The following is a 23,275-nucleotide window of genomic DNA, read 5'->3' on the forward strand; positions in this document are numbered from 1 at the left end:
TGCCTTCCAGGAGGAGGTCCCCAGGGGACTGCAGAGGTGGCTCAGCCACACGGGGCTGTGTGTCCACTCTGCTCCTGGCAAGACTGCAGCCAGTATCCTTCTTGGGCCCTTTCTGGGCCCCTCCGGGGGCCGGGAGCTAGACCTCAGTCAGCTGACCTGGAGCCCAGAAGGACCCAGGGCCTCAGGGCCCTGGGCAAGCTCCTCCGCCACAGAAAGGAGCTTCCTCTACACTTTCTAGACACCCACTATCCAAAGCCCCAGATGGATGAACGCTGTGATTGCCTCTGTCACAGAAAAGGAGGCTTCAAGAGGGACTGGAACTAGGGGTCAAGGTCTCCCGGAGTCAGTGCTGAAGCTAGACTCCTGACACCTACAGCAGAATGGGGAAGGGGGGGGCATTCATCCGTTCATCCGTTCAGTGTTCAACAAGTATTAAGCAACTCCTGGGAACGCTGGTGCCGGCTGCAGGCCTTCCTCCTCCAGGCGCTGGCTCACAGTCTAGAAAACGCACAGACATAGTCCCTGACCAGAGAAGGCCATCAGAGCGGGGTTGGAAGCGGAGAAGGGAGTGTTGTGTGTAGTCTGAGAAGGCGGCTCAAAGGAAGCCGCTCAAGAGGAGGGATGAAAAAAAGCCAGCTGTTCAGGAAATTTCTAGGGTCTATCAGGCCCAGGAAAGGGAGCACAGGTGAGGCTCTCCCCCTTGCCCCGTCCGCTCTGGAACTGGAGAGACGCAGGACCCAGAATGTATTTCCTCTCTAGGCAATGGGGACACCCTCCCCCGTCTCCGCCTCCGGGTCACAAGCCAGGGAGGCGAGTTCTCGGCGTGGTGCTCCGCGCAGGTACCTGGCAGGAGAGGGCGCGGGCTCGCTGAAAGGTCTCGCGGTGCGCAGCGACAGGAGCCACACAGGTGGCCGACCAACTCCGCCAATTTAGTGTCTCTGAAAACCTGCCCACATCTCGTGTGAGGCAGGCGGGCGGCCTCCGTCCAGCCAGGCGCTAGGGCAGTCGCCGCGACGCCTTCCCGCTGCACGCGTATCGCCGCGGTGTCCCCGCGCGCCTGGCGCGGGGTCCGTCCTGGTGGGAGGGGCGGTGCCAGGCTGTGCCCAGAGTCCGCCCCGCCCCGGCCTGCCCGGGCCTGGGCAGGGAGCTATAGGCGGGGCGGGCGGGGCTCCAGGCACGTGGGTCCCGGCGGCGGCGGCGGCGGCGGCGGCGGGAGCCGGGCGGCCGAGCGCCCCGCCGACGTGCCGGGCCGGCCGCCTGGAGGGACCCGAGGCGGGGAGAGCCGGCAGGCGCGCCCGGGACGCGGCGGCTGCCCCCTCGGCGCTGGGCCGGCGGAGCCGTGCGCGTGGCCGTGCGAGTGCGCCGGTGGGGCCGTGGTCGGGCTCCGTCGCCAGCGGCGCGTCCAGCTCCGGGAGCGCGATCGGATACCCCGGTGAGTGTGTGTCGGCGTCTTGGGGAAAGTCTGAGTATCAGTGGGGCAGTGCGTGCGCCCCGGCGGGTCGGGTAGCTGAACCTGCGGGACTTGTTTGTGTGCGTGCTCTGGTGTGAGCGCCCCGAGGCGTGGGCCAGCGCGCCGGCGACCCGCGAGCCCCTGGAGGCCGGCTGCGCCCCCTCAACCCAGGGGCACTCTGGGCGCGCATCCCGCCGGGGCCTCGTAAAACTGGGGGCGGGGTGGGGCGGGGGGTGGGGGTGGGGGGCTGGGACAGTGGCCTGGAAGGACAGTTAAGCCTCTCTCAGGGGAGTTTTAATCTGGAAGGCGGTGCTGTAGGCAGGGTCAGATTGAAGAAAGGCAGTGCCCTCCCTCCTCTCCCCAACTGTCCGCGGCGGGTTGCCACCCCCCCCCCCCTTCCCCAGGAGCCAGACCCAAGGGCCAGGCCCAGCTGTGGATTCAAACTTCCAGTTTGGGGTCTGTGGGGCTGGTGGCGCTGTTCCTTTCAGCATGGCATCCTCAGCTTCCCTGGGCCAGCAGCCTGAGGTGCCCGGTTTGTTTGGGGCTCTAGGCGGGAATAATGGGAGCTTTTGAAGGCTAGGGTGGGGCCCTGGTAAAGTCTCAGTTATCTGTGTGTGGGAGTGGTTGGGAAGGAGATTCTTTAAGCAGACAGGGCCCACAAAAGCTCTCTGGAGACTCAAACCTATGTTCCAGTCCTGCCTTGGCCACTGTGTGACCTTCTCTGAGACTCAGTGGCCTCATCTGTGAAAGGGGATCAATAATACTATGGAACTTGAGGGCTGTTGAGTTGCTGAGGTGTGGGTCATGTTCAGTACCAGTGTCCTCCTGGGTAGGCCCAGTGCTTGGGTATCCCAGTGGGATCAGTCCTTGGAGGAAACCTCCTGAAACCCATATCTCAGCTATTCTCTTCCCTGGACTAGCAAGACCCAGCTTGAACCCCTTAACCTGGGACTCAGGGCCTCCAAGAACTGCTCCTTGCCAACATCTCCAGCCCCTTCTCCTGCCTGACCCATCACCCTCTAGTGATCGCGTGTAGCACTGCCTGAAATGCCCTCCTAGCCTCATTTTCCTTAGTTGGAGAATTACCCAGGCTTGGGGCCGAGCTCAGAGTTCCCCTCATTGGGGGAGCCTTCCTTAATTCCACAGTTTGGTTGGAGCCTCTTCTTTTTTTTTTTTTTTTTTTTAATATTTTATTTATTTATTCATGAGAGTCAGAGAGAGAGAGAGACACAGAGGCAGAGGGAGAAGCAGGCTCCCCGCCTAGCAGGGAGCCCGATGTGGGACTCGATCCCAGGACCCTGGGATCATGACCTGAGCCGAAGGCAGACGCCAACCATCTGAGCCACCCAGGCGCCCGGGTTGGAGCCTCTTCTGACTATTTCAAGTCCCAGTGCTGACAGCCCTGGTTCCACCTTGGACTGTTATGGTCTCTGGGTCCAGATGTCTGGGGCCCCCTGGAGGGCAGAAAGTGGCTCTTGCTCATTTCTCTTTTGCCAGCACCCTGCATGGGGCTGAGCTGAACTGAGAGAGCAGTAGCAACCCCTATCCCCTGCCCCCCTGCACCCCTGCCCCCCTGCCCCCATCCCCCCATCTTTTCCAGGGAAGGCATGTCTACAGTGGAGCTCTGTGTCATCACAAAGTAGAGGAAACTAGAATCCAGTCATTGAGGTAGGTGACATAGGTTGTCAGAACAGTGTGTTCTGGGACACTACAGGACCCAGAGTGTGCAAGCTGAAAACTTTGATTTCATCCTGAAGGCCACAGGGAGCCATGAAATGTTTATGGACAGGGAACATCCATGGTTAAAGCAGGATTTCAGAAAGATCTTTCTGGCTGCCGGGTGGAGAATGGATTGAGTAGTGCTATACAAGGAGGTCAGATAGAGACACCAGAACCATCCAGGCATTATTTATACTCTGAGCCCTTGATCCCTCGGCCAAACACTTCCCTCAGCCCTTAGGTGCTCAGGGTGAGGAATTTGGGGACACTTAGGACTCTCCCTCCCCCAGTGGGAGCCAGGAGACCTGCAATTGATCCCATCCCAGCTCTTCCCCCAACTTGCTGGGTGACCTTGGGGCAGTTCCTGCCCTGCCAGCCTTTAAAAGGAGGCCAGCACTGTTAAGGTGCTGTGTCGAGAGTATGTGCTTGGGGAGGCCACCGCATGAAAGAATTGTCAACCTTCTCTTCTTCCTGCCTTGGAATGTCCTGGGGTCTAGCCAGAGGAGTTGGAGGATCACATTAGGCGACCTTCATAAATGGCTGGCAGGCTTGGGCTACAGAGTGAGGGTATGACGCCTCCATTCCTATCCTCTTCCTGCCCAGGATGCACAGGGCTCTGGGGCTTCTGGAGCCGCTAAGGACCAGCTAAAAGAGTACGAGAAATCACCAAGGCCTCATGGGTGAATGCTTTGATTTGGCTTCTTTCCTGGCTGTAGCCCTTAGAGAGGCCACGTGCCCTTCTAGGTGTCAGTTTTGCCATCTGTAAATTGGACGTGATGATCCTTGTACCTTCAAATGCAAGGTTGCTATGACGATTCTTAAGACAGTAGTCAAGAAAGGGCGTTGTAAGCGGTGGAGTGCAATGCACAGGGAGAAGTGTGATATTCAGAGACTTAAATGCATTTTGAAGATACTAGAACATGGATGCAGTAACAAGGGGTTGTACTAGTTATTGGAATTTTAACTACCGACTGCCTTCCTCCCCCTGTGCCCCCTCTGCAGAGACAGCTTACTAGGAACAATTTATAAAAGTTCCTTATTTTATCCTCTACCAACCCTATGACGGAGGAATTATTACCCCCATTTTGCAGATGAGGAATGAGAGGCTCAGAGTTTCCTTCCCAAGATCACAGAGCCGAGGTGAAAGCTAAGGCTTCTGCTTCCCTGACCCAACTTACCTCTCCCTGTTCGAGACAGAAGTTCCATCTGAGTAGGCCTGTACCTCTGGCTTTCAGGCTGAAGGAAGTTTGAATCTTGCCCAGAAAACGTGACTTTAGGTCTTGCTTGTGGCCTGATGAACCATGCTGCTCACAGGAGCAGGGAAGCCCGGCTGATCCAGTGAGAAAAGGTGGAGGCTCTCCTAGTGAAATCCTCTCTCTGCCTGAACTGTCTCCTGTGGGCCTGGCTGGTGCACTCTTTGACCCACACCTTCCTTTTGGCTACCTTCGGGTCCTCAGTCCTGGCCTCTCCCAGCCGTCGGGTCCTGACGGGGCGAGGCTGGCTGTGGGGCCTTCCCTGACCTCTGTGCTCATCCTAGAGGTCAGTTGCAGGACTAGACCAGCCTGCTTTCTCTCCATCCGTATCACCCAGCACAGGCTGGGCACAGAGCAGGTGCCAGGGAGTGCTTGGGAAATGAATGAGCGTGTGGAAGTGAGTTTGTAGTGGAAGAGGAGGGCCTTGCTCCATGGAGAGCTACAGTTGGTGCTTGAGCAGAGGAGTTCCTCCACTCCCCTGTTACAGCATCTCCTAGGCCTGACTATTTCTGGTCCAGGGTGAGTAGCCAGAGTCCCTGACAGGAGGGTGGGCAGCCTGGGCCCTCCTGGGCAGCTGCTTCCTCCTTGGGCCCCTAACCTGGCACCTGGCACTGGGTTTACAGTGGCAGCATACTGCTTGGGCCCTGGAGCTTGGGAGGAGGGCCTCCTTCAAGCTTCTTGGGGCCCACATGACCCTCTCTTCTCCCCCTGCCTCAGGGGAGGCTCCTGGCGTTGCTCTGGCTTCCTGGTGAGTGCCCAGCGTCCCCAGCCCCAGCTGTGGGAGGAGTCGTCTTACTATGACTGTGCTGTGGGCCAGCAAGGATGCTCCCCATCTCTCAGAGAATCCAGGGCTAAGGGACCAGCGCTTCTCACTAGACCTCCTTGGTCTCCCTCCCTTTAGACCCCTCTGTTCTATCCACTTTGCATGTGGCACCATCACTGTCAAGGTCACTCTGACTGTGTCCTTCCCTGCTTAAGCCCTGCCATGGCTCCCCATTGTCCTCAGGATGGAGGCCCAGCTCCTCAACCTGGCATCCAAGCCTTTTCATGTGAGTCCCGCAGGCCCACACACATTCTGGGCCACCTACCCCTCCATACCAGTCTCACATGACCCGAGGGCCACACTAGGAAACCACTAAGTCTTTGCACACGCTCTTCCTTCTGCCTTCAGTGCCCTCCTCCCTTTCTTGTCCACCTGCCAAACTCCTAATCTTCCATCAGGTCCCAGATCAAATGACCCCTCCTCTGGGCAGCCCCCACAGGCTGGTTAGGAGTTCCCCTGGGCTCCGTGGCTCCTGGGCTTCCCTTGGTCGTGGCTTAATCACCCAAGTGGACCTAGTCCATGTCTGCTTCTTTCTCCCCATCCAGAGTGGAGCTCCTGACCAAGTCTGATCTGAGTCTGGGTTTGCGGGGTCTCTCTGCGGTTGGGCACATGGGGACACTGGCAAGTGTTTGCTGAGACTTTGTGGCTCCAGGGACAGTGATCTATGATTACATTGCTCTGAGAGTCCAGACTCCTGTGGTTTTGAGAATCTCAAAACCAAAGGCTGTCAGAAGCAGTGAGTAACAGAGCTGAAGAAACACTTAGAGCCAGAGACTCTTGGAATTGGACTGTCAGAACCAATGAACTCAGAATTCTGGAAGCACCCAGAGTGAGACAGTCTCAGAATCACAGACTTACTTGTATCCTGTTCTATACTTCTGTACTTATTTTCTACCTTGGCTTTTCCAATTCTCCCCTTTTCCTTCCAAGCTGGACCCTTCCTACTTCTCTCCAGACCTGACCACAGCCCCTTCCCAGAGCCTTCCTTGCCTACTCTGACCATGACTTCTGCCCCCCTCCTGGTTACCCAGGAGGGCCCCCTGGTGAAAAGGGTTCCTGTGTCTCTTTGCTAGGACAGGTAGACGCAGCCCCCACATCAGGACAGGAGCATGATTTGCTAGCTGCATGGAGCACCACCTGCCCCCTTGTCTTACTCATTCCTTAGGAGCTGTCTGATAGAGTGGTGGTGATTCTCCCCATTTGATCAGTGAAGAACTCGAGGCTCAGAGAAGGGAACTGACTTGACCAAGATTGCACAGCATGTGTGGTTCTAAGCTGGAGCCTGAACCCAGGGTTCTTTTTCTTGAGCCTGGCTAGAGGTATTTGGATGTGAGAGGTCAGGGTGGAGTCCAGGGCACTGTGGTTCTGAACTGGTTCAGGTTAGCAGTGTGTCTCTAGAGCACTGGGCTGGGCTGGGCCATGCTGGGTCGAGGAAGGACAGGTAGTTTGGAGTCCTGCTTAGGGCTGGGGGTGAGGGTGCCCAGCCCCACACTAAATATAATTAGAACACCAGGCCTTGAGTAAGGCCCTTTCTCTTAAGGGGTCTCAGCCTGCTGACTCGTAACATGGGAGGCCAGCCTGATTGATCTGAGACCTATACTCACATGTTCTCCCAGTGCATGGCCCCCACAGCCAGGATTCTAGGGGCTTCCAAGGAGAGAGACCTCCAAAAGGGGCTGCCAAACCCAAGGGTCTCCTGGGGGAGGCTGCAAAGTCTTCACACTGCAACGGCACCTGCTGATAACATCTGAGGTTACCCCTCAGCTATTTCCCCAGACCAGCCCCAGTGCTTGTGGTGCAGAAAGCACACCAAGCAAAGTGGGGAGACTATTGGCCTTCAGCCCTGTGGGGTATATTTGTTGGGGGTGGTGGAGAATAACTTCCGAGATCCTTCGTGTCCTCCTAGCCAGCCTTGCCTTCTCTGCTTCCCTCAAGCCACAGGGATGACTGTCAGTTCCCAAGACATACTATGTGATCTCTTGCTCACTCTGCTTCTCTTCTCTTTCCACTCACCTGACTCCTCTCCATCTTCCAAAATGCAGGTCAGGTGTCCTCTCCTCCAGGAAGCCTTCCCTGACCACCCCGCCCCCAATTCCCATTAGGAACCCTCTTGGCTTTTTCAACCCTGGTGCCTCTGCTTCCTTCAGCCCTGATCACCCTGAGTTGTCATTGCCTGTTTCTGGGCCTTCCCCCATCCTCCCTTACACTTTCCACCTTGACAGTGAGCTCCTGGAGATCACAGAAGGGTCCAACCCACCTTGGAGTCCCCAAGTGCCCTGCATGGGGACAGGCATAGAAATGGCAACCTTTGTAAAGGGTGAGTGAATTAAGGAGTATAGTGGGGTCTAGTTCCTGCAGGGGGTCCCTGGACTGTCCTCCCTTCTGAGGATGGCCTTCAGGGTGGGAAACTTGATCTATAGCCAGGCTGGCTGTAACCTTGCTACTCTGCCCATGATTTTTGTGGGTTTCCTGCCTGTCTTGTCTTCCTGGGATGTTCCCATCCTTCCTGCCTTCCCCACCTGCTGAAATCATATCTTTTTAAATTATTTCATAAAGTGAGTCTAAATCATCTCCTTTAACTGTCTCAACAACCTTATGCAGTGGGTGCTCTTCTTAGATTGTAAGGAAATTGGGACTCCAGTCGTGGAGCTGAGACTTGTCCAGGTACCACAGCTGGGAATGGCAGAACTGGGATTTCCCACCTGTCCTCTCCTGCCCCTCAGTGGTGTTCTGGGTCCAGGTCCTCTGTTTCCCCTCATAGCACCTCACCCCCATTAGAGGCAGGTTGCAGGGGTTTCCAGAGTGGTGATGTCACACTGCCCTGCCAGGCTGGACAGGGCCAGCCAGGTGGGCGGGGGAGTGGGCAGTGCATTCATTCTGGAGCTGCCCTAGTGGAGAAGCTGGAATGTTGTCCAACCACCCTGGAAAGTCTGCAGTCAGCCTGGAAACTGCCTCAGCCCCTCCTCATGGCTTTGAGTTAACTAGCCTGGGGCTACAAGGAGAAAGATAGGGGTGGAGCCAGGTAGAGGGGGCAGGTGGTCTGCCCCTCACTCACTGGTGACCTTGGATGAGATCTTGGGCGACCCTTTCCGGGCTTAGTTTGTTGTTGTTGTTGTTTTGATTTGTGATGGGTACAATAACCATCAGGGCTGCTTCACTCTGAGGAAATACCAGGAAGAGTAGATTCTAGTACCTAGAGTCCTAGAACACTAGGGTGTTCCCTCTGGCAGAGAACTGACCAGACAGGCAGAGCCATGGGGCTCAAAGAGGGCTGGTCGGGGAGCTTCCTGGAGCAGAGGATTTGGGCTATGGAAGGTAAGATGTAGTGATCAGGGGCACAGCTCCTGAAGTCAGATCAAGACTGCAGTTTGCTAGCTTTGTGATCCTGGAGAGATTAGTTAGCCTCTCTGAGCTTCTCAGGATTAAATGAGAAGAGGTCTACCTAATACGGACCTGGTACAGAGAAAGCACTCCACTCTTGTTATGATATATATGTTAGAAGATAAGGGAGGGCATCCCTGAGCAAAGATAAGGATTGCTATCCCATGGGATTGCTTTTGCTGTGCTTGAGATGAGATGAGTCTGAAGGCAGAGAGAGAGAGTTGTCTAGCGGGGTGGCAGGGGTCGGGTCAGCCAGGGCCTTGAATGCCAGGCTCAGGAGCTTGGACATTAGCCTGACGGCAATAGGGAGCCGTGGAAGAGCTTTGAGCTCAATAGCAGATGGTCAGAGTTGTGTTTTAGGAAGACCCATGACTGCGGTATGAAAGATGGACTGTAGGGACGGGGTGGGGGCGAGGAGACAAGTGAGTAGGCTGGTGCAGTGGTCTGGAGAAGAAACACAAGCCTGAGGCCATGGGCTGGGGCTCAGTGGCCTGTCTGAGCCATTGCATTGGTTGAACTGATAGGGCTTGGTGAGTGACCAGTGGGTTACACGCGGTTGGGAGAGAGGGGCAGTGTCAGGATATATTAGAGTTTTATAGTATGAAGGATGGATAGTAGAGATCCCCCTCAGAAATGGGAGGAATGGCCTTGAGAAAGTGCTCTGCTCCACCTTTGTCTGTTAAGTGAAGGCACCTCCTAAGGAGAAGAAGATGGGGTGGAGTGGGGTGAAAGGTGAAGCTCTTTCCTTGGTCACTGGACTCTTCAGCAGGTTGGCAAATGGCTACCGGCTGGCTGCCCCCACGTCAGCCCGAGGCTCCTGGGGCAAGGTGCGCTAGGAAAGCAGTGGCCTGGGGGCATTTCCCCACACCACACCTCCTATCCCCTTCCCGCAGCCAGCTGTCTCCTCCTCTCTTCTCCCTGCCCCCCATGCTTGCACTTTGCTTCCAGCCCAGGGACCTGGCTTTAGCTGTCTCAGACACACTCCCCTGTTGTAGGGAAATGAAGCAGATGGAAAAAGGAGGGGGATGTCCTTTTTCTCCTCTGATGAGTCTGAGGTTCTGGTGGGTGCTGGGACTTGCACATCCAGAGGGGTCCCTCCACCAGGTACCCACTCCCTCAATGACACCTTGTGCCTGGTGTGTGTGAGGGCCTCAGAGACAAGACAAGAGCCGGGGCCAGAATCCAGGAGGCCTGCGTTCAGTCTTGGCTCTGTCCCTGGCCTCTGGTGAGATCTTGTGACAGGGCCTCAGTTTCCTCCTCTGTCAAATGGGAGTTTGGTGCAGGTGATTTCTAAAGGCTGTTCTAGGCCCTGTCTAGGATGGTGTGTGTGTGTGCTCATGCTGTGTATACATCTGAATGTGACTGTGTATGTCTCTGGGTATCTGGGTACGCCCATGCCTGTGTGTGTTCGTGTGTGTTTATAATACCTACGGGGGGGAATGATTAGAGGTGGGACAGGGAGGAGGAGGATTCCAGATAGAGGCATAGCTTGAGCAAAAGTGTGTTGGCGTAAGTACTGTCCAGTGGATACCAGGCAAGGAGGGTGTCGACTGCTACTGTAGGGACTGAAGCACAGACCAGGATGGAAGGCGGGGCATTGGAGACGCAGCTCAGCTCTGCAGGATGTGGGGAAGACCTTCCCCAGCCGAGCCACACTCCTGTGAAAGGGGCTGCCCGGGGAGGGAGACTGGGAACAACCAGCCCTGGCCCACGTGAGCCGAGGGTGGACAGCTAGGGAGTGTGGGTGGGCAGAGTGCACTCCTACTGGGACAAGTGCACACCAGAAGCAGGCCTGGGAGGGCCCTGCCTGGCTGACTTCTGCCACCAGGAGCCCAAGAGTGCATGCTGTCTCCACTTCCCACAGAGCCCACAGCACGGCCTGCCCTGAGAAATGCTAGAAGCTGGGTGCAGTCCCAGGCCAGGGCACCTGTTTTTCCTGTTTCCTGAAGAATTCCCTGCATCCTGGTCCAGGCCTGCGCATTCCTGAGCGAGGGACCCGAGCAGGCGCTGAGTATCCTGCCTGAGAGCAGGGGCTGACCAGGTACGGCTGGGAGGCTCGCGCAGCCTCACCTGTGCACGCGTATATCCTGACCGGGGTTCAGTCGGGGGGATCCCCACCCTGCTTCTTCATCCCAGGCTGTGATGAATTCAGGTTTCAGAGCCAGAGAGCCCTGGTATCAAGCCCACGTTCTCCAGTTCCTAGCAGTGTGACCTTGAACGAATAGCTTAACCTCTATGGCAGCATCTACTGAGGAGTGGGTGTGGGGGGGTGAAATGAAGATGCTGTGTGGAAGCTGTTCAGCCCAGGCTTGGCCCCTACAAAGTGAGGGGTTGGGGGTAGGGGGCACCAGGACCAGGAACTCCTGATCCAGACCGACCCAGGGTTGACCTGAGCCAAGGATGAGCGAGATAAAAGAATGTGCTTGGCTCAGACAGCTGACCTACCTCCAGAATGCCTAGGTCCAGTTCCTCTCCCCCTGGCATTTCCCTGGCCTGGCCAGAGAAGGGCAGGGCTCTTGAAAGAGAGGCAGTCCAGCTGCCTGTCTAGGGCAGGAGCCAGGAGCAGGCCTCAGGTGAGCCGGTCCCCAGGAGTGTTCCCAGGAGGCCACCTAGGGTCAGCAGCTGAGAAATCTGTGTCAGGACAACTCTGAGAGGCCCTGAGAGGAATAAGGGAAAGGAGGGCCACTGTCATAAAGCTCAGCCTCCTCTGGACTCCTATATCCTCTTGTGCTTGCTTCATTCATTCATTTTCTCATTCATATCATACCTGCTCTGGATCAGGCCTCTCGCTGGATGATTGGGACAGAGAAAAGAATCAGATGGACCCAGCCCTCTAGGAGCACCTGGAATGTGTTGGGTTAGAGGGTGGAAGGACAGATTCCCAACAGGGTGTGAGGAATGTTGGGGGTCGTGGAGGGGGAGAGTTTCAGAGATGGGGTGACATTTGAGAAGAGCCTGGAGGGGTGAGCAAGGTGAGGTACAGTGTGAGTGGGTTCTGGAAGGGCTTTCCAGGCAGAAATAATAGCATGAGCAAAGGCAGGGAAGCCTGACAGGTCACTTACAAGGCAGGGCCAGCCAGAACTGGGCACAGAGAGGCTGGCAAGTGGTGTTGGACAAAGTTAGGTGGAAGCTGGTCTCTAGGGAGCTGGGGGTGAGACCCTGAGGGCATTGGGGGTGAGGAGAGGCAGAGCAGAGGGCCGAGGGAGAGGGCTGGGGATTTGGCTGTCTTCATAAGCAGGGGCTGGGGGGCAGGAAAGATGCACTCACAGGTTGGTGGACCAGCCAGTGGAGGGAGAGGGCAGGCAGGGTCATTCTGGACAGGGGCCACGGCAATGGAGTCCCCAGCTGGCCTGAGAGGGTGGAGGCCAGGATATCTTAAAACAGGTGGAAAGGACAGCTTCCTCGGTTCATGAGAGACTTGGGGAAGTCTCCACCCTGCTCACTAGAATCAGAGATTCCACCCTTAGTGATTAGCAAGAAAATCTTTGTGTGGAGACACTGACTATGGCTTGGGGTGGGCAGGGGCAGGGGCGGGGCGGGGGGAGAGGGCCCTGACCCAGAGGAGAGACCTGCCAGGCCTAGGCACTGTCATGTCTGACAACGAGTGCCCCTCCCCCCACACCTGCTCCTCCTCCAGGCATCCTGCCAGCCTCCCTCGCCTGCCCCTCCCCTACCCAAACTCCCTCTGGGCCAATCTCTCTGGCCTCTGTCCCTAACCCTTCCAGATCTCTCCCCTCTCAGGGTCCCCAGGCCTGGCCCCGGCTTGGGCCTTAGTGTCCCTCCCCTGGCCCGCCACTCTGCCCTGCCGCACAGCCTCCCCCGTTGGTGACCTGAGAGAGCCTCCGGAAGATTTCAGGAGAAGGCCACACCTGGGCTGAGCCGTGTAGCTCATACTGCCACAGTGTCCCTGCTGTGCTAGGCACTGCTCCAAACATTTTACACAAATCAAGTGACTCAGTCCTCACAGCAGTTGTACGATGTGGGTTAACTGCCGCATTTTACAGATGAGGAAACAAAGGTGGTCTGGCTCCAGAGGCCAGGTTCTTAACCACTGGAGTTTGCTGTGCTGAAGGATAAAAAGTTGTCATTGCAACAAGTGGAGGTGAGGTGTGTGAATGGAATCCAGGTTGAAGGAGCGCCATGAACTATTGCTGGGAGCGTGTGTTAGGTGCATCCAGGAAACCACAGGTCACAGAGGATGGGGCTGGTGCGGCTGACAGAGGCTGGGTTATGAAAGCCTCCAGCACCAGACCGAGGAGGAGCAGGGTTTTCGCCTGAGAATAGGCAGGAGTCACAGAGGGTTTCAAGCAAAGGAATGACTTAGTCTTTACAAAGACCCCTCTGGATTGGGGGGAACTGAGGCTAGAGGCAGGGAGGGTGGAGGCAGCACTGAGCTGCATGGAGCAGGGGTCGGGTACAGGAAATGCTTTAATGCCGGGTCCTGAGGCCTGGCTCTGGGCAAGAGGGGTCCCAGCTGGCCAACCCTGGCCAGAGTTCCCCCTGGCAGGGGGAACTGCTCCCCTCTCAACCTGGCACCAGAGAATCTCCCTGCCTCCTCACCCTGGATCAGGGATGAGGTAAAAGGTCATCAAGATAGTGGTGGTGTGTGAAGAGAAACTAGATAGGCCTGGGAGAAGCTGAATTTGCCCCACAAAAGAAGTCCCCCTCTGCTCCCATCCCCATCTCTGTCCCAGACTTCCCTGGAATCTTCAGGAGGGTCACTGTCCCATCTGGTAGCCTCATAGGCCAGGGAACAGACTGCCACTTACAAATGCAGAAAGTGCCAGAATATAGGAGTACCTAAAAACTATTTGCCGAGAGGTGAATGAATGACTAACGGGGGAGACCCTTAGAAATACCCCCTCAAATGCCAAAATACCAGGCATGGGGCCAGAGCCTCTCTAGAGAGTGGAAAGATGAGCTAAAGGAAAGAACTTTTTTTTCGTCTTTTAAGAGAGGGAGAGAGGGGGTTGGGGGATGGAGGGAGAGGGAGAGAGAGAATCCCAAGTAGGCTCCATGCCCAGCACAGAACCCGACGAGGGGCCTCGATCTTACGACCCTGAGATCATGACCGGAAATCAAGAGTCAGACGTTTAACTGACTGAGTCACCCAGGCGCCCCTAAAGGAGAGAACTTTCTAATGCCTCCCAGAAGGTAGGGGCTGCCCAGTGGCCAGAAATGCCTCAGCAGGCAGTGGGCACTGGGTGTGAGGTGGATCCAGCCATCCTTAAAGGCCCCTCTCTGTGAATCTGAGATGACACCGCTCTGGGACCCGCAGCTCCTCAGATTCTAGAGCTCAGGATCCTCGATCTAGAATTCTGTGCTCCTGAGGTTCTAGAGCAGGGTCGCCAAACTTTTTTTTTTTTTTTTTTTTTTAAGGCCAGATGGTAACTATTTTAGGCTTTGGGGAACATATGGTCTCTGTCACAACGGTTCAACTCTTCATAAATAGATGGGTATGATTGTGTTCCAATCACGCTTTTTTTTTTTTTTAACAGAAACAGACGGGTGGGCTGCATCCGGCCCTCAGGATGTAGTATGCCTACCCCTGTTCTGAAGTTTTAGAGGTATGTGGCCCTGATATTCATGGATCTCAGACCTTCTCGAAGCTCTAGGGTTTCAGGGTTCTGGGCCTTCTGGGTCCAGGGAGAGAGCCAGGTCAGATGGCTACAAAGGCCTTGAACGTGGTTGAGCAGATCTGAACCAAGGGGATCTGTGGGTGCGTGGGGCCCCTCATGGCCCCAGTCGGGTGGGTGTGTCAGGCCTATCTCCCCCCCCCCCCCCCCCCCCCCCCCCCCCTGGCCCCCGCCGCCCCCCCCCCCCCCCCCTTCAGGGCGATGGCCACAGGCCTGGGCCGCTGGAACGGCACGGTCAATGACTCCTGGGAAGGGGACGAGCTGGGCTACAAGTGCCGTTTCAATGAGGACTTCAAGTACGTGCTGCTGCCCGTGTCCTACGGCGTGGTGTGTGCGCTGGGGCTGTGTCTGAACGCCGCGGCGCTCTACGTCTTCCTGTGCCGCCTCAAGACCTGGAACGCGTCCACCACGTACATGTTCCACCTGGCCGTGTGCGACGCGCTGTACGCCGCGTCCCTGCCGCTGCTGGTCTACTACTACGCCCACGGCGACCACTGGCCCTTCAGCGTGGTGCTGTGCAAGCTGGTGCGCTTCCTCTTCTACACCAACCTCTACTGCAGCATCCTCTTCCTCACGTGCATCAGCGTGCACCGGTGCCTGGGTGTCCTGCGCCCGCTGCGCTCGCTGCGCTGGGGCCGCGCGCACTACGCCCGCCGCGTGGCGGCCGCCGTGTGGGTGCTCGTGCTGGCCTGCCAGTCCCCCGTGCTCTACTTCGTCACCACCAGCGTGCGGGGCGGCCGCATCACCTGCCACGACACCTCCGCGCCCGAGCTCTTCGGCCAGTTCGTGGCCTACAGCTCCGTCATGCTGGGCCTGCTCTTTGCCGTGCCCTTCGCCGTCATCCTGGTGTGCTACGTGCTGATGGCCCGGCGGCTGCTGAGGCCGGCCTGTGGCACGTCGGGGGGCCTGCCGCGGGCCAAGCGCAAGTCGGTGCGCACCATTGCCGTGGTGCTGGCCGTCTTCGCGCTCTGCTTCCTGCCTTTCCACGTCACCCGCACCCTCTACTACTCCTTCCGCTCGCTGGACCTCAGCTGCCACACCCTCAACGCCGTCAACGTGGCTTACAAGATCACGCGGCCGCTGGCCAGTGCCAACAGTTGCCTCGACCCCGTGCTCTACTTCCTGGCGGGGCAGAGGCTCGTGCGCTTTGCCCGAGATGCCAAGCCACCCTCAGATCCCTCTCCTATTGCCCCGGTTCGCCGCAGAGGGGGCCTGCGCAGGTCCGACAGGACTGACATCAAGAGGACAAAAGATGTATTGACCAGCAGTGAGGACTCTAGGTGGACAGAGTCCACACCAGCTGATGGTGAGAACACTAAGGACATCCGGCTGTAGGACCTGAATCCCTCAGGCCCGTGCAAGTTTATATGGGGGGGGGGGGTGCTGTAGGGATTAGGACTTCTTCAGATGGGATGGTCTCCCCAGATAGGGCCCATTAGTGACACATGCCTGATGGTCAAGGGAGCCATGACCTCAATGCTCTGTCATTTGGCAGGGGCTCAGAATGTTCTCTGCGGTCCGGAGATCTCAACAGTTCCTATGACGCCAGTCACAATTTGTATGTGTGAGCTGGGGAATAAGGCTTCAAGAAAGGCAAGGGTAAGGGGCCAATGCTGCCCCTGGCCTGACTCCCACATAAGCAGCTGGCTGTGCCTGCCAGGGTATCCAGCCTGATCAAGTCAAATGGAGAAACAGGCCCAGAGGGGAAAGTGACTTACCAAGGTCACAGTCTGGGCCTGAGGCCCCTAGGAGGGGCAGGGTTACAGGCTGACCGAAGGACCCTGGTAAGGGGTCAGGGCCGAGCCAGAGCTTCCTACAGAGGGGTCTAGGGCAGGTCTGGATGCCCCAGTGGACACACCTCTGAGGAGGAGCCCCAGCCTGAGAGATGAACGTAATGTCAGGGAACCAATGTCATAAACCCATCTGGAGGCTCCCCTGGGCTGGGAGCCAGTTGGAGGCTGTAACTTCTACTAAAGTTGTTGCCTGCTGCGCTGTGCCCTATTGTGTGGTTTGAGGATGAAGATACAGCCTAAGAAGCTCTCACCATCCACACTGGGGTCCTTTCTCCAACTTGTACTCTTCTGCCGCCTGCCTTCCCACTAGCTGCCACAGAAGACAGGAGAGAGATGGGGTCCTGTCCCGGGATCCCCTAGTTGAGGGCTTAATGGCTATGACCAGTCATGCTGGTAAATGTTAAACCATCTAACTGGCTCTCCAGGGGGTGAGGGGAACCCCTTATTTGTAGCCTTGCCGACTGCCATGGTGCAAATAGCCTGCCTTGGCCAATTTCAGACTACTAATGTGATGTCAGCCTCCTCGCAAAATTCCTGAAAATTTAACAATTGGCTTTTGCAAGCAGGTCCCAGATGCTCCAGCACACCATGAAAAATGCTGAGTGGTTGGGGCTGTGGACCAGAGGGTCAGGGAGGCTTCCTGGAGCGGGGGACACTCCTGAGCTGTAGCTTCTGAGGAAAGCAGTTCATCAGAGAAGAACATCCAGGGGCAGGGTGCATCCTGGGCAAAGACATGGGGACAGGAAATCAGGCTAAGCAGGAACTGGAGGCAGGCCGGGCAGCCGGCACCCAGGCTCACAGCAGGAATGAGGCTGGGGGGTGGGTCACAAGGATACCAAGACAGGGCTCCCTCCTTGCCTTTACCTGAGGTTTCCTTTGTGCAGGGGCTAAGTATGGGAGAGATTCGCTTCTCTTCCTGTCCCATCCTCTGCCTCTTGGGAAGATCCAGCTATATGGCATAATAGTTGGTGCTCAGCCTGGGTCAGGGCTTTGGGTGAGGGAGATCTTTCTCACCTGTGACAGATTCTGGGTCCAGCCAGGACCACTGCGGAGATTTGTAGAGCTCAGCTGAACAGGGCCCAGCTCAGCCTTAGGGCAGGAGTAGGGCAAAGCTGACAGGCCTCACTCTTAATCTCAAACATAAAGACTCACTCCCTCTCCCTCTGGGAGACCCCTTGCCCTATCGGCCCACTCTGCCTGAGAGAAGGTTCTTTTCCCACCCAAATTCCGCCCGCCTCTTATGACTTCTTCACCCTTCCCATTCTACTTTGTCAGAATGGGGCATCCCCCAAGGGTTCTCTATTTAGAGTCTAGCTCCACAGCTCCCTCATGCAACAGGGACCCATCACAAGCCATGATCCAGGAAAATTACATCTGCATTGCAATGTGGGTGACCTGCTTAAAGTAGTGTGAAATGCTCACCTCCCATATTCTAGGTCCTATACTTCTGTTAATGTAACCAGAGTCCCTGTGAGCTTTTTTGTGACTATCTTTTGCAGACTGTCCTTGAGCCTTTCCTGCAGGCCCAAGCCTATCTCTTTCCTACCAGCTACTGCTCAGGCTGGACCCCATCCTAGTTTATAGGAACCCCATACCCAGGTAAGATTACACCCAAGAGTGTAAATGCTGGGCTCTGATTCCCTCAGCCCTGCTTAGACCCAGAGGCAGGAGGTTATACATCGTGATTCTGGGGAGTCCTGAGTGTGCATCTATGGTTGGGGGTAGGGCTGTGGCCACCAAATGTCCAAGTACCCTTAGTCCCCATTCCTTTCTTTTTTTTTTTTTTTTTTTTAAGATTTTATTTATTTATTTTGAGAGAGAGAATGAGAGAGAACACATGAGAGGGGATAGGGTCAGAGGGCAAAGCAGACTCCCTGCCGAGCAAGGAGCCCGATGCGGGACTCGATCCAGGGACTCCAGGATCATGACCTGAGCCAAAGGCAGTCGCTTAACCAACTGAGCCACCCAGGCGCCCAGTCCCCATTCCTTTCATGTCCTGCCTACCTACTCCTCAAGCAGTTGTCCTAGAGACCCTGAGAACCCAGGGCCCTACAGCACATGGAGCCAACACTATGGCCTAGCCCCAGGAAGCCTTCCTTGAACCAGCCGCCTGCACATGTCTAAGGACAAAGGACCTAGGGAAAAGGAGAGCCTTACTCACCATCTAATCCAGTGGCAGACACTGGTGGAGGTGGAAAAGAGAGACTCTAAGGGAACCAGGGACAGGCCCAGGGTTCCACCCCTGGGCCCCAGTCAGACTGCCTGACCCCTCAATGTGGATGTCTGGCCTTACTGCCCAGGGCCCAAACCATCCACCTAGCGGGTGAGGTTCCTGACCCTCCTGCCTTGTGCTATTTTCAGCCCGAGTAAGAGCAGGATTTTCCACTCCCAGCCCCAGACCATTGTCCAGTAGTGACGTGGGGGGACCTGCCTGCTCTCAAAATATCTCCTCTTACTCACTGGGTCTCCGTGCTCCCTCCCAACCACCCCACCTCCTCACCCTGACATCACGTCCTGGGGCTGTTGACTCTTGAAGGCCACTGTGAAAGGGCATAGTCACCTGACAGGGACCCCGGGGATTATCCAGCCCAGCTGTAGACTTGAGAGGGGTGGGGCCTTGCCCAAGGTCACTCAGCAGGTCAGCGTGGCACCTGGATGTGTGCCAGGGGCTCAGGCTGTCCCTGCTGCTCTGCTCCCTTTAGTTCAGGTCGATGCCTTTGTGGGATTCCTGTCATCACCCTCACTGCCCCAGCTCTCCCCACCCCGGTGGATGGAGCTGGTGGCCGGAGCCGTGGCACTGAGGCCAGGGGCATAGGAGAGGAGAGGGGGGACAGTGCGGGGGGAGGAGGTAGTCTTGGTGAGCTCTGTGCATCCAGGATGGGGCCCTGGCACACAGGGGGTCTCTGCCCTGTGGGGCAGGTGTTCCAGGGCCCAGGAGGGAGGTTAGGCCCCCAAAGCTACCCCTCTGCCACTACCCTTGTCATGACAGATCGAGCTATTCTGTTCAGAGTCAAGCTCATGAGGAAGGGTACTCGTGTATTAACGCAGGCCCCAGGCACCTCTCGTCTCTATTATTCTTCCCCACAACTGTGTGAAAGAGACATTATTATCCCCATTTAGCAGAGGAGGGGACAGGCTCTGAGAAGTGAGGACTTGCTCCAGGCTGTACAGGCAATCAGGGAGTGAGTCAGGATCGAATCTGAGTCCATCAGATGCCCAGATTAGTTCCTTTCCAGCATCCCATGCCACTTGCAACCTCTGCTGGGCAGGAGGGTCTGTAAGCAACCCTCCGTGGGATTCAAGATGAAAGGGGCAGTGTGGTGGGGATGGGGTTGAGAGCACAGATTCGATGCCTGTACTACCTCTGTCTGAAAGTTATCTCTGCTCCTGCAGCTGTACCACCTTGGGCAAGTTACTGAACCTTGCAGGGCCTTGGTTTTCTCATTTCCGAGAGGACGTACCACCTCCCACGCAGGGCATTGGATCAATATGCACGAAACACTTGGTAAGCATTTACATGGCAGGCACGGTGCCAAGGTGATACAGAGGCAAACCAGCTGGACCCTGCCCTCATGGAGTGGACATAATGTAATATATAACCACACTAGGATACATTATTGAAGGAAAGGAATGTCCAGCCAGTGAGCAACAGTGGGCCTCCTGTGACCCCAGGATGGAGGAGGAGGAGGAAAGCGGGTCTACCCTTGGCACTGGGTGGCCTTCAGGCCCATGGGCCTGTGTGTGTTTACAGCACCTCGTGCCTGTGCCAGGCCGTGAGAGGGCAGCAGGGAGAAGCAAGAGGGGGAAGGGGAGGAGGAGGGAGGGAGGCCCTTGATATCAAGCTTCTGGAGCCAGCCCCTGTGGACCAGAGAGCTCCCACTCGCCCATGGCAACAGCCATTTCTCCCTAACTGATGGTCCGCATCGTGGGGTGCTACAACTACTTCTTGGTTCAACCAAGAGCCCGGAGACCCAGGCTGCCAGGACCCAGAGCAGGCATTGAATGGGTAACTTTTTCTGTGTGACCGGAGGCTGCCCGCCTGCCCTCTCTGGGCCACCCTCTGGAGCTTGGAGCCCTTGCCTCCCATGACCCGGATTGTCCCTGCCTCAGTTAGGACATCAGCCACCTCGATCTTCAGCAAAGGCACAACAAACAGGCATTCCCCCCCAGGCATCCCCCCAACCCCCTGGGCTCTCAGTTCTGAGGACTGGAGTGGGCAGTGATTCTCCCCTGGCATCAAGCGACAGAGAGGTAAAGCGACACCATTGGCACCCCACAGGGGCTCGGAGCGGAGCTGGTCTGCTGTCCGATGGCCCTGCCCCTTGCAGGTGGAGGGTGGAGTCTGGCCAGGAGTGCCTGAACTGCAGGGTGAGAGATGTGTTTGCCTTTCCAAGCGGCATGTGCTGGTGGGGGGTGGAGAGTGGAGGGCAGATGAACCCCAGAAGCCAAGCTCTCCTCCTCCTCTCCCCTGTGCACCATGTGCCTTGGTGAATCCCTTCGCCTCTCTGGGCCTCAGTTTTCCCGTCTGCCATGGGGCTTGGCTCTGCCCAGCCGCTCTTCCTCCAATACAGGCTTCCTGAACTTCAGCCTCTGTCTTGGCTCTCGTTCAGCCAGGTGTCCAGTCTCAGTCCTGTTCCAGCCAGGAACAATGGGCCGGGCTGGGCCAGTCACTCATGGCCCCAGACTCAGTCCCCAAGGGCTCACCCTGGACTATTTTCAGCTCTTGGAGATGGAGTCAGAAAAGGATTTTCCACTCCCGGCACAATGGCCGCCCTGGACCATTGTCCAGCAGTGACCGGGAGACCCACCCGCCCCAAAATATCTTCCCTGCCCCTACCCTCTGGGCCTCCCCAACTTGACATGGCTTCCCGGGCTGTTAACTCCCGAAGGCTGTTGTGAAGCAGCACGTGAGTACCCTGGAAGACAGGGCCGGTTGGAATCAGTTTTCCCTCCTGGCAGGGACCCCAGGGATGGTTTGGCTGCTTAGAGGGACGAGAGGCCCAGAGAGAGCTGTGCCTTGCCCAAGGCCACATAGCAGTCAGCATGGAGACTGGATGCGAGGCCCGTGAAGCCTCCACTGCCCTCATCAGCACCGCATGCGCCTTCTGAGAACCCCCCTGGGAGGACCTCAGCGGGGCGTGCTGGAAAGGGGCCTAAGGGACGAGGGTGGAAGGGGGTGTATCTTGGGAACCTGGGGCACTCTCTTCAGTCCTGTTTTTCGCGAATGTGGCTTTAGCTTGCACTGAATTCAGGGTTACCGAGTTGTGGCTCTGGGGAAAGAAGGAGGTTGGGGGACCCAGGGAAGTTGAGGCAGGAGGAGCAGGGTTCTGGCCTAGCTCAGCCATCACCAGCTCCATGACCACAAATTCAATATCTTTATAAAATGGAACTGCTAATACTTCTTTTTCCAGTTTACTGAACAGTGAGAATGCAGGAAGGCCCAAACACAGCTATTTTATTTTCCTACCAGTACTGCCGAGTATACTCCATGTCTGATTTCCCTTTCCCATCCATGAACTGTTTAAATGGCAAACTCCCAATATTTGAGTCACTTGTGGGTAACAAAGTTCATTCCAGCTTAAGGTTCCAAGCCCTACTTAATTTAATGCCCACCCCTCTTCTTCCCCCGTGCTGGGAGGACCCACCTCACCCCTCCTTTGTGTCCCTCTCTCCTCCGGATGTCAGGCAAGGTGGTGAGGAGGAAAGGGACCAGTATACCTTCCCCAGGACTGCCACAGTCCTTTCTTGCTGTCCTTGCTTCTCTGGCTAGGACAACATGGCCAACAGTGCGCCTCCGAGGGGAGCCCTCCAAACACCAGCCCACACCTTTGTAAAGAGTCTCTTCATTCACCCAGTCTGAGTGTGCCCCGTCTTTCTTGCTGAGACTCTAACTCCTATGCCCCAGACTCTTGAGTGACTTTCCGAGAGCACCCCTCACCTGGCTTGGTTCAGAACTCACAAACAGCAGGGATGTTTTCCAGGTCACTGAGCCCAGTGTTCAGCTTGTAGACAGCATGGAGGGTGGTAGAGGGCTGGGGTAATAAACTCTGAGAAGGTGTCTGAGCCCAGTTGTTTTGGGGTTTCTTTCAAATGTAGGGTATTTTATCCCCTGTGTATCCTTAGATTTATATCCTGGAGCCAAATTCCAAATCAGCAGCCACATGAAAAGTCCCACCTCATTGTGGGATTAAACTGTTAGACCAGCCTTTGTGACCAAAGCAACTGCAAAATGTGGGGGAGGAAATCAAAGCCTACTGCATGGGTCACCACACAGCCTGTGCTAATGTGTGTGTGTGTTTATGTGTGTGTTGAGTTGTGACATCTGTGTTCCAGGGGGAGTGCCGAGGCGGAAGGGCAGCCCCCACAGGTACCAAGTAGATACCTAAGAGACAGAAGAGCTTCGGGTGGACAGCCACCCTGGAGGAAGCAGAGGGAAGAGGGGCTGCCAGGAGGTCAAACTAATGGAAGGGGATGGCAGGGAGAGACGGGGAGTGGGGAGAGGACCCAGTGTGTGCGTGCTTCATGGCCCAAGTCAATTAAGTTCTCTATTCTTAATTTACTACTAAATCCCCAGCAGCCAGCTCCTTTCTACTCCCTTCATTCCCCATTCTTCTTCCTTTTCCCCAGCTCCTGTCCCTCCACTCTCCCCATTTTCCTTCTCTTTTTGCTCCCCGTTCCCAGAATTCCTGGCAACAAAGGGAAGCAAACCCAGCAGTTCAGAGCATCAGACCCATTCCTTCATTCTTGAGCGCGGGCTCCCCTCCCTTCTTGGGCTGTGCTTCTGAGGCTGTAGGTGCCCAGTTCGCGGACGCTTCCCTGCTGCCCCCTGGTGGCCAGAGTGGCTGCAGACGCAGGAGTGGTGGGGGAGGCCTGGGCTGAGGTCCAGACCTTCGCCTGTGGAGTGATAAGAGGAAAAGGATCCTGCTGGCCGCCAGGTTGTTGGAGAGTGCGAGGTGGGAGTAGGACTGAGAATTGAAACAGGGAACACAGTTTGCAAAACATACCCTGACTTGCAAAACAGGTAATAGTGCTTGATCAAGCCACGCTGTCCATCTCAGACTAAGCGCACACTTATGAACACCTATGTCCTTAGATTCACAGTTCCAAGACAAGACTACAGACAAAGAGCTCTAATAGTAACACTCCTGGAGGACTCCTGTGTTCTCAGCATAGGATTGCTGACCCCTCCAGCAAATCCCTGCTCTGCAAATTCTGACCAA

The 23,275-nt window shown here is 56.4% G+C and overlaps 1 protein-coding gene across 3 annotated transcripts; it reads left to right on the forward strand.

The window, feature by feature from the left end:
* Nucleotides 1-1,212: 1,212 nt before the first annotated feature.
* On the forward strand, nucleotides 1,213-22,118 carry P2RY2 (purinergic receptor P2Y2). 3 transcript variants are annotated; one of them, XM_034995637.1, is made up of 4 exons: nucleotides 1,213-1,432; nucleotides 10,491-10,667; nucleotides 14,125-14,193; nucleotides 14,460-22,118. In XM_034995637.1, exon 4 carries the CDS (start codon nucleotides 14,464-14,466, stop codon nucleotides 15,595-15,597), a length of 1,134 nt encoding a protein of 377 aa, XP_034851528.1. In that variant the 5' UTR covers nucleotides 1,213-1,432; nucleotides 10,491-10,667; nucleotides 14,125-14,193; nucleotides 14,460-14,463; the 3' UTR covers nucleotides 15,598-22,118. The 3 variants fall into 3 exon arrangements, with proteins under 3 accessions (XP_034851528.1, XP_034851530.1, XP_034851529.1); XM_034995638.1 differs by lacking the exon at nucleotides 1,213-1,432 and adding an exon at nucleotides 3,101-3,118; XM_034995639.1 differs by lacking the exon at nucleotides 10,491-10,667.
* Nucleotides 22,119-23,275: the final 1,157 nt, after the last annotated feature.

This window comes from Mirounga leonina, unplaced genomic scaffold (genome assembly GCF_011800145.1).
Source record: "Mirounga leonina isolate KUSES-001 unplaced genomic scaffold, KU_Mleo_1.0 Mir_92, whole genome shotgun sequence".
In the NCBI taxonomy this organism is placed as follows: domain Eukaryota; kingdom Metazoa; phylum Chordata; class Mammalia; order Carnivora; family Phocidae; genus Mirounga; species Mirounga leonina.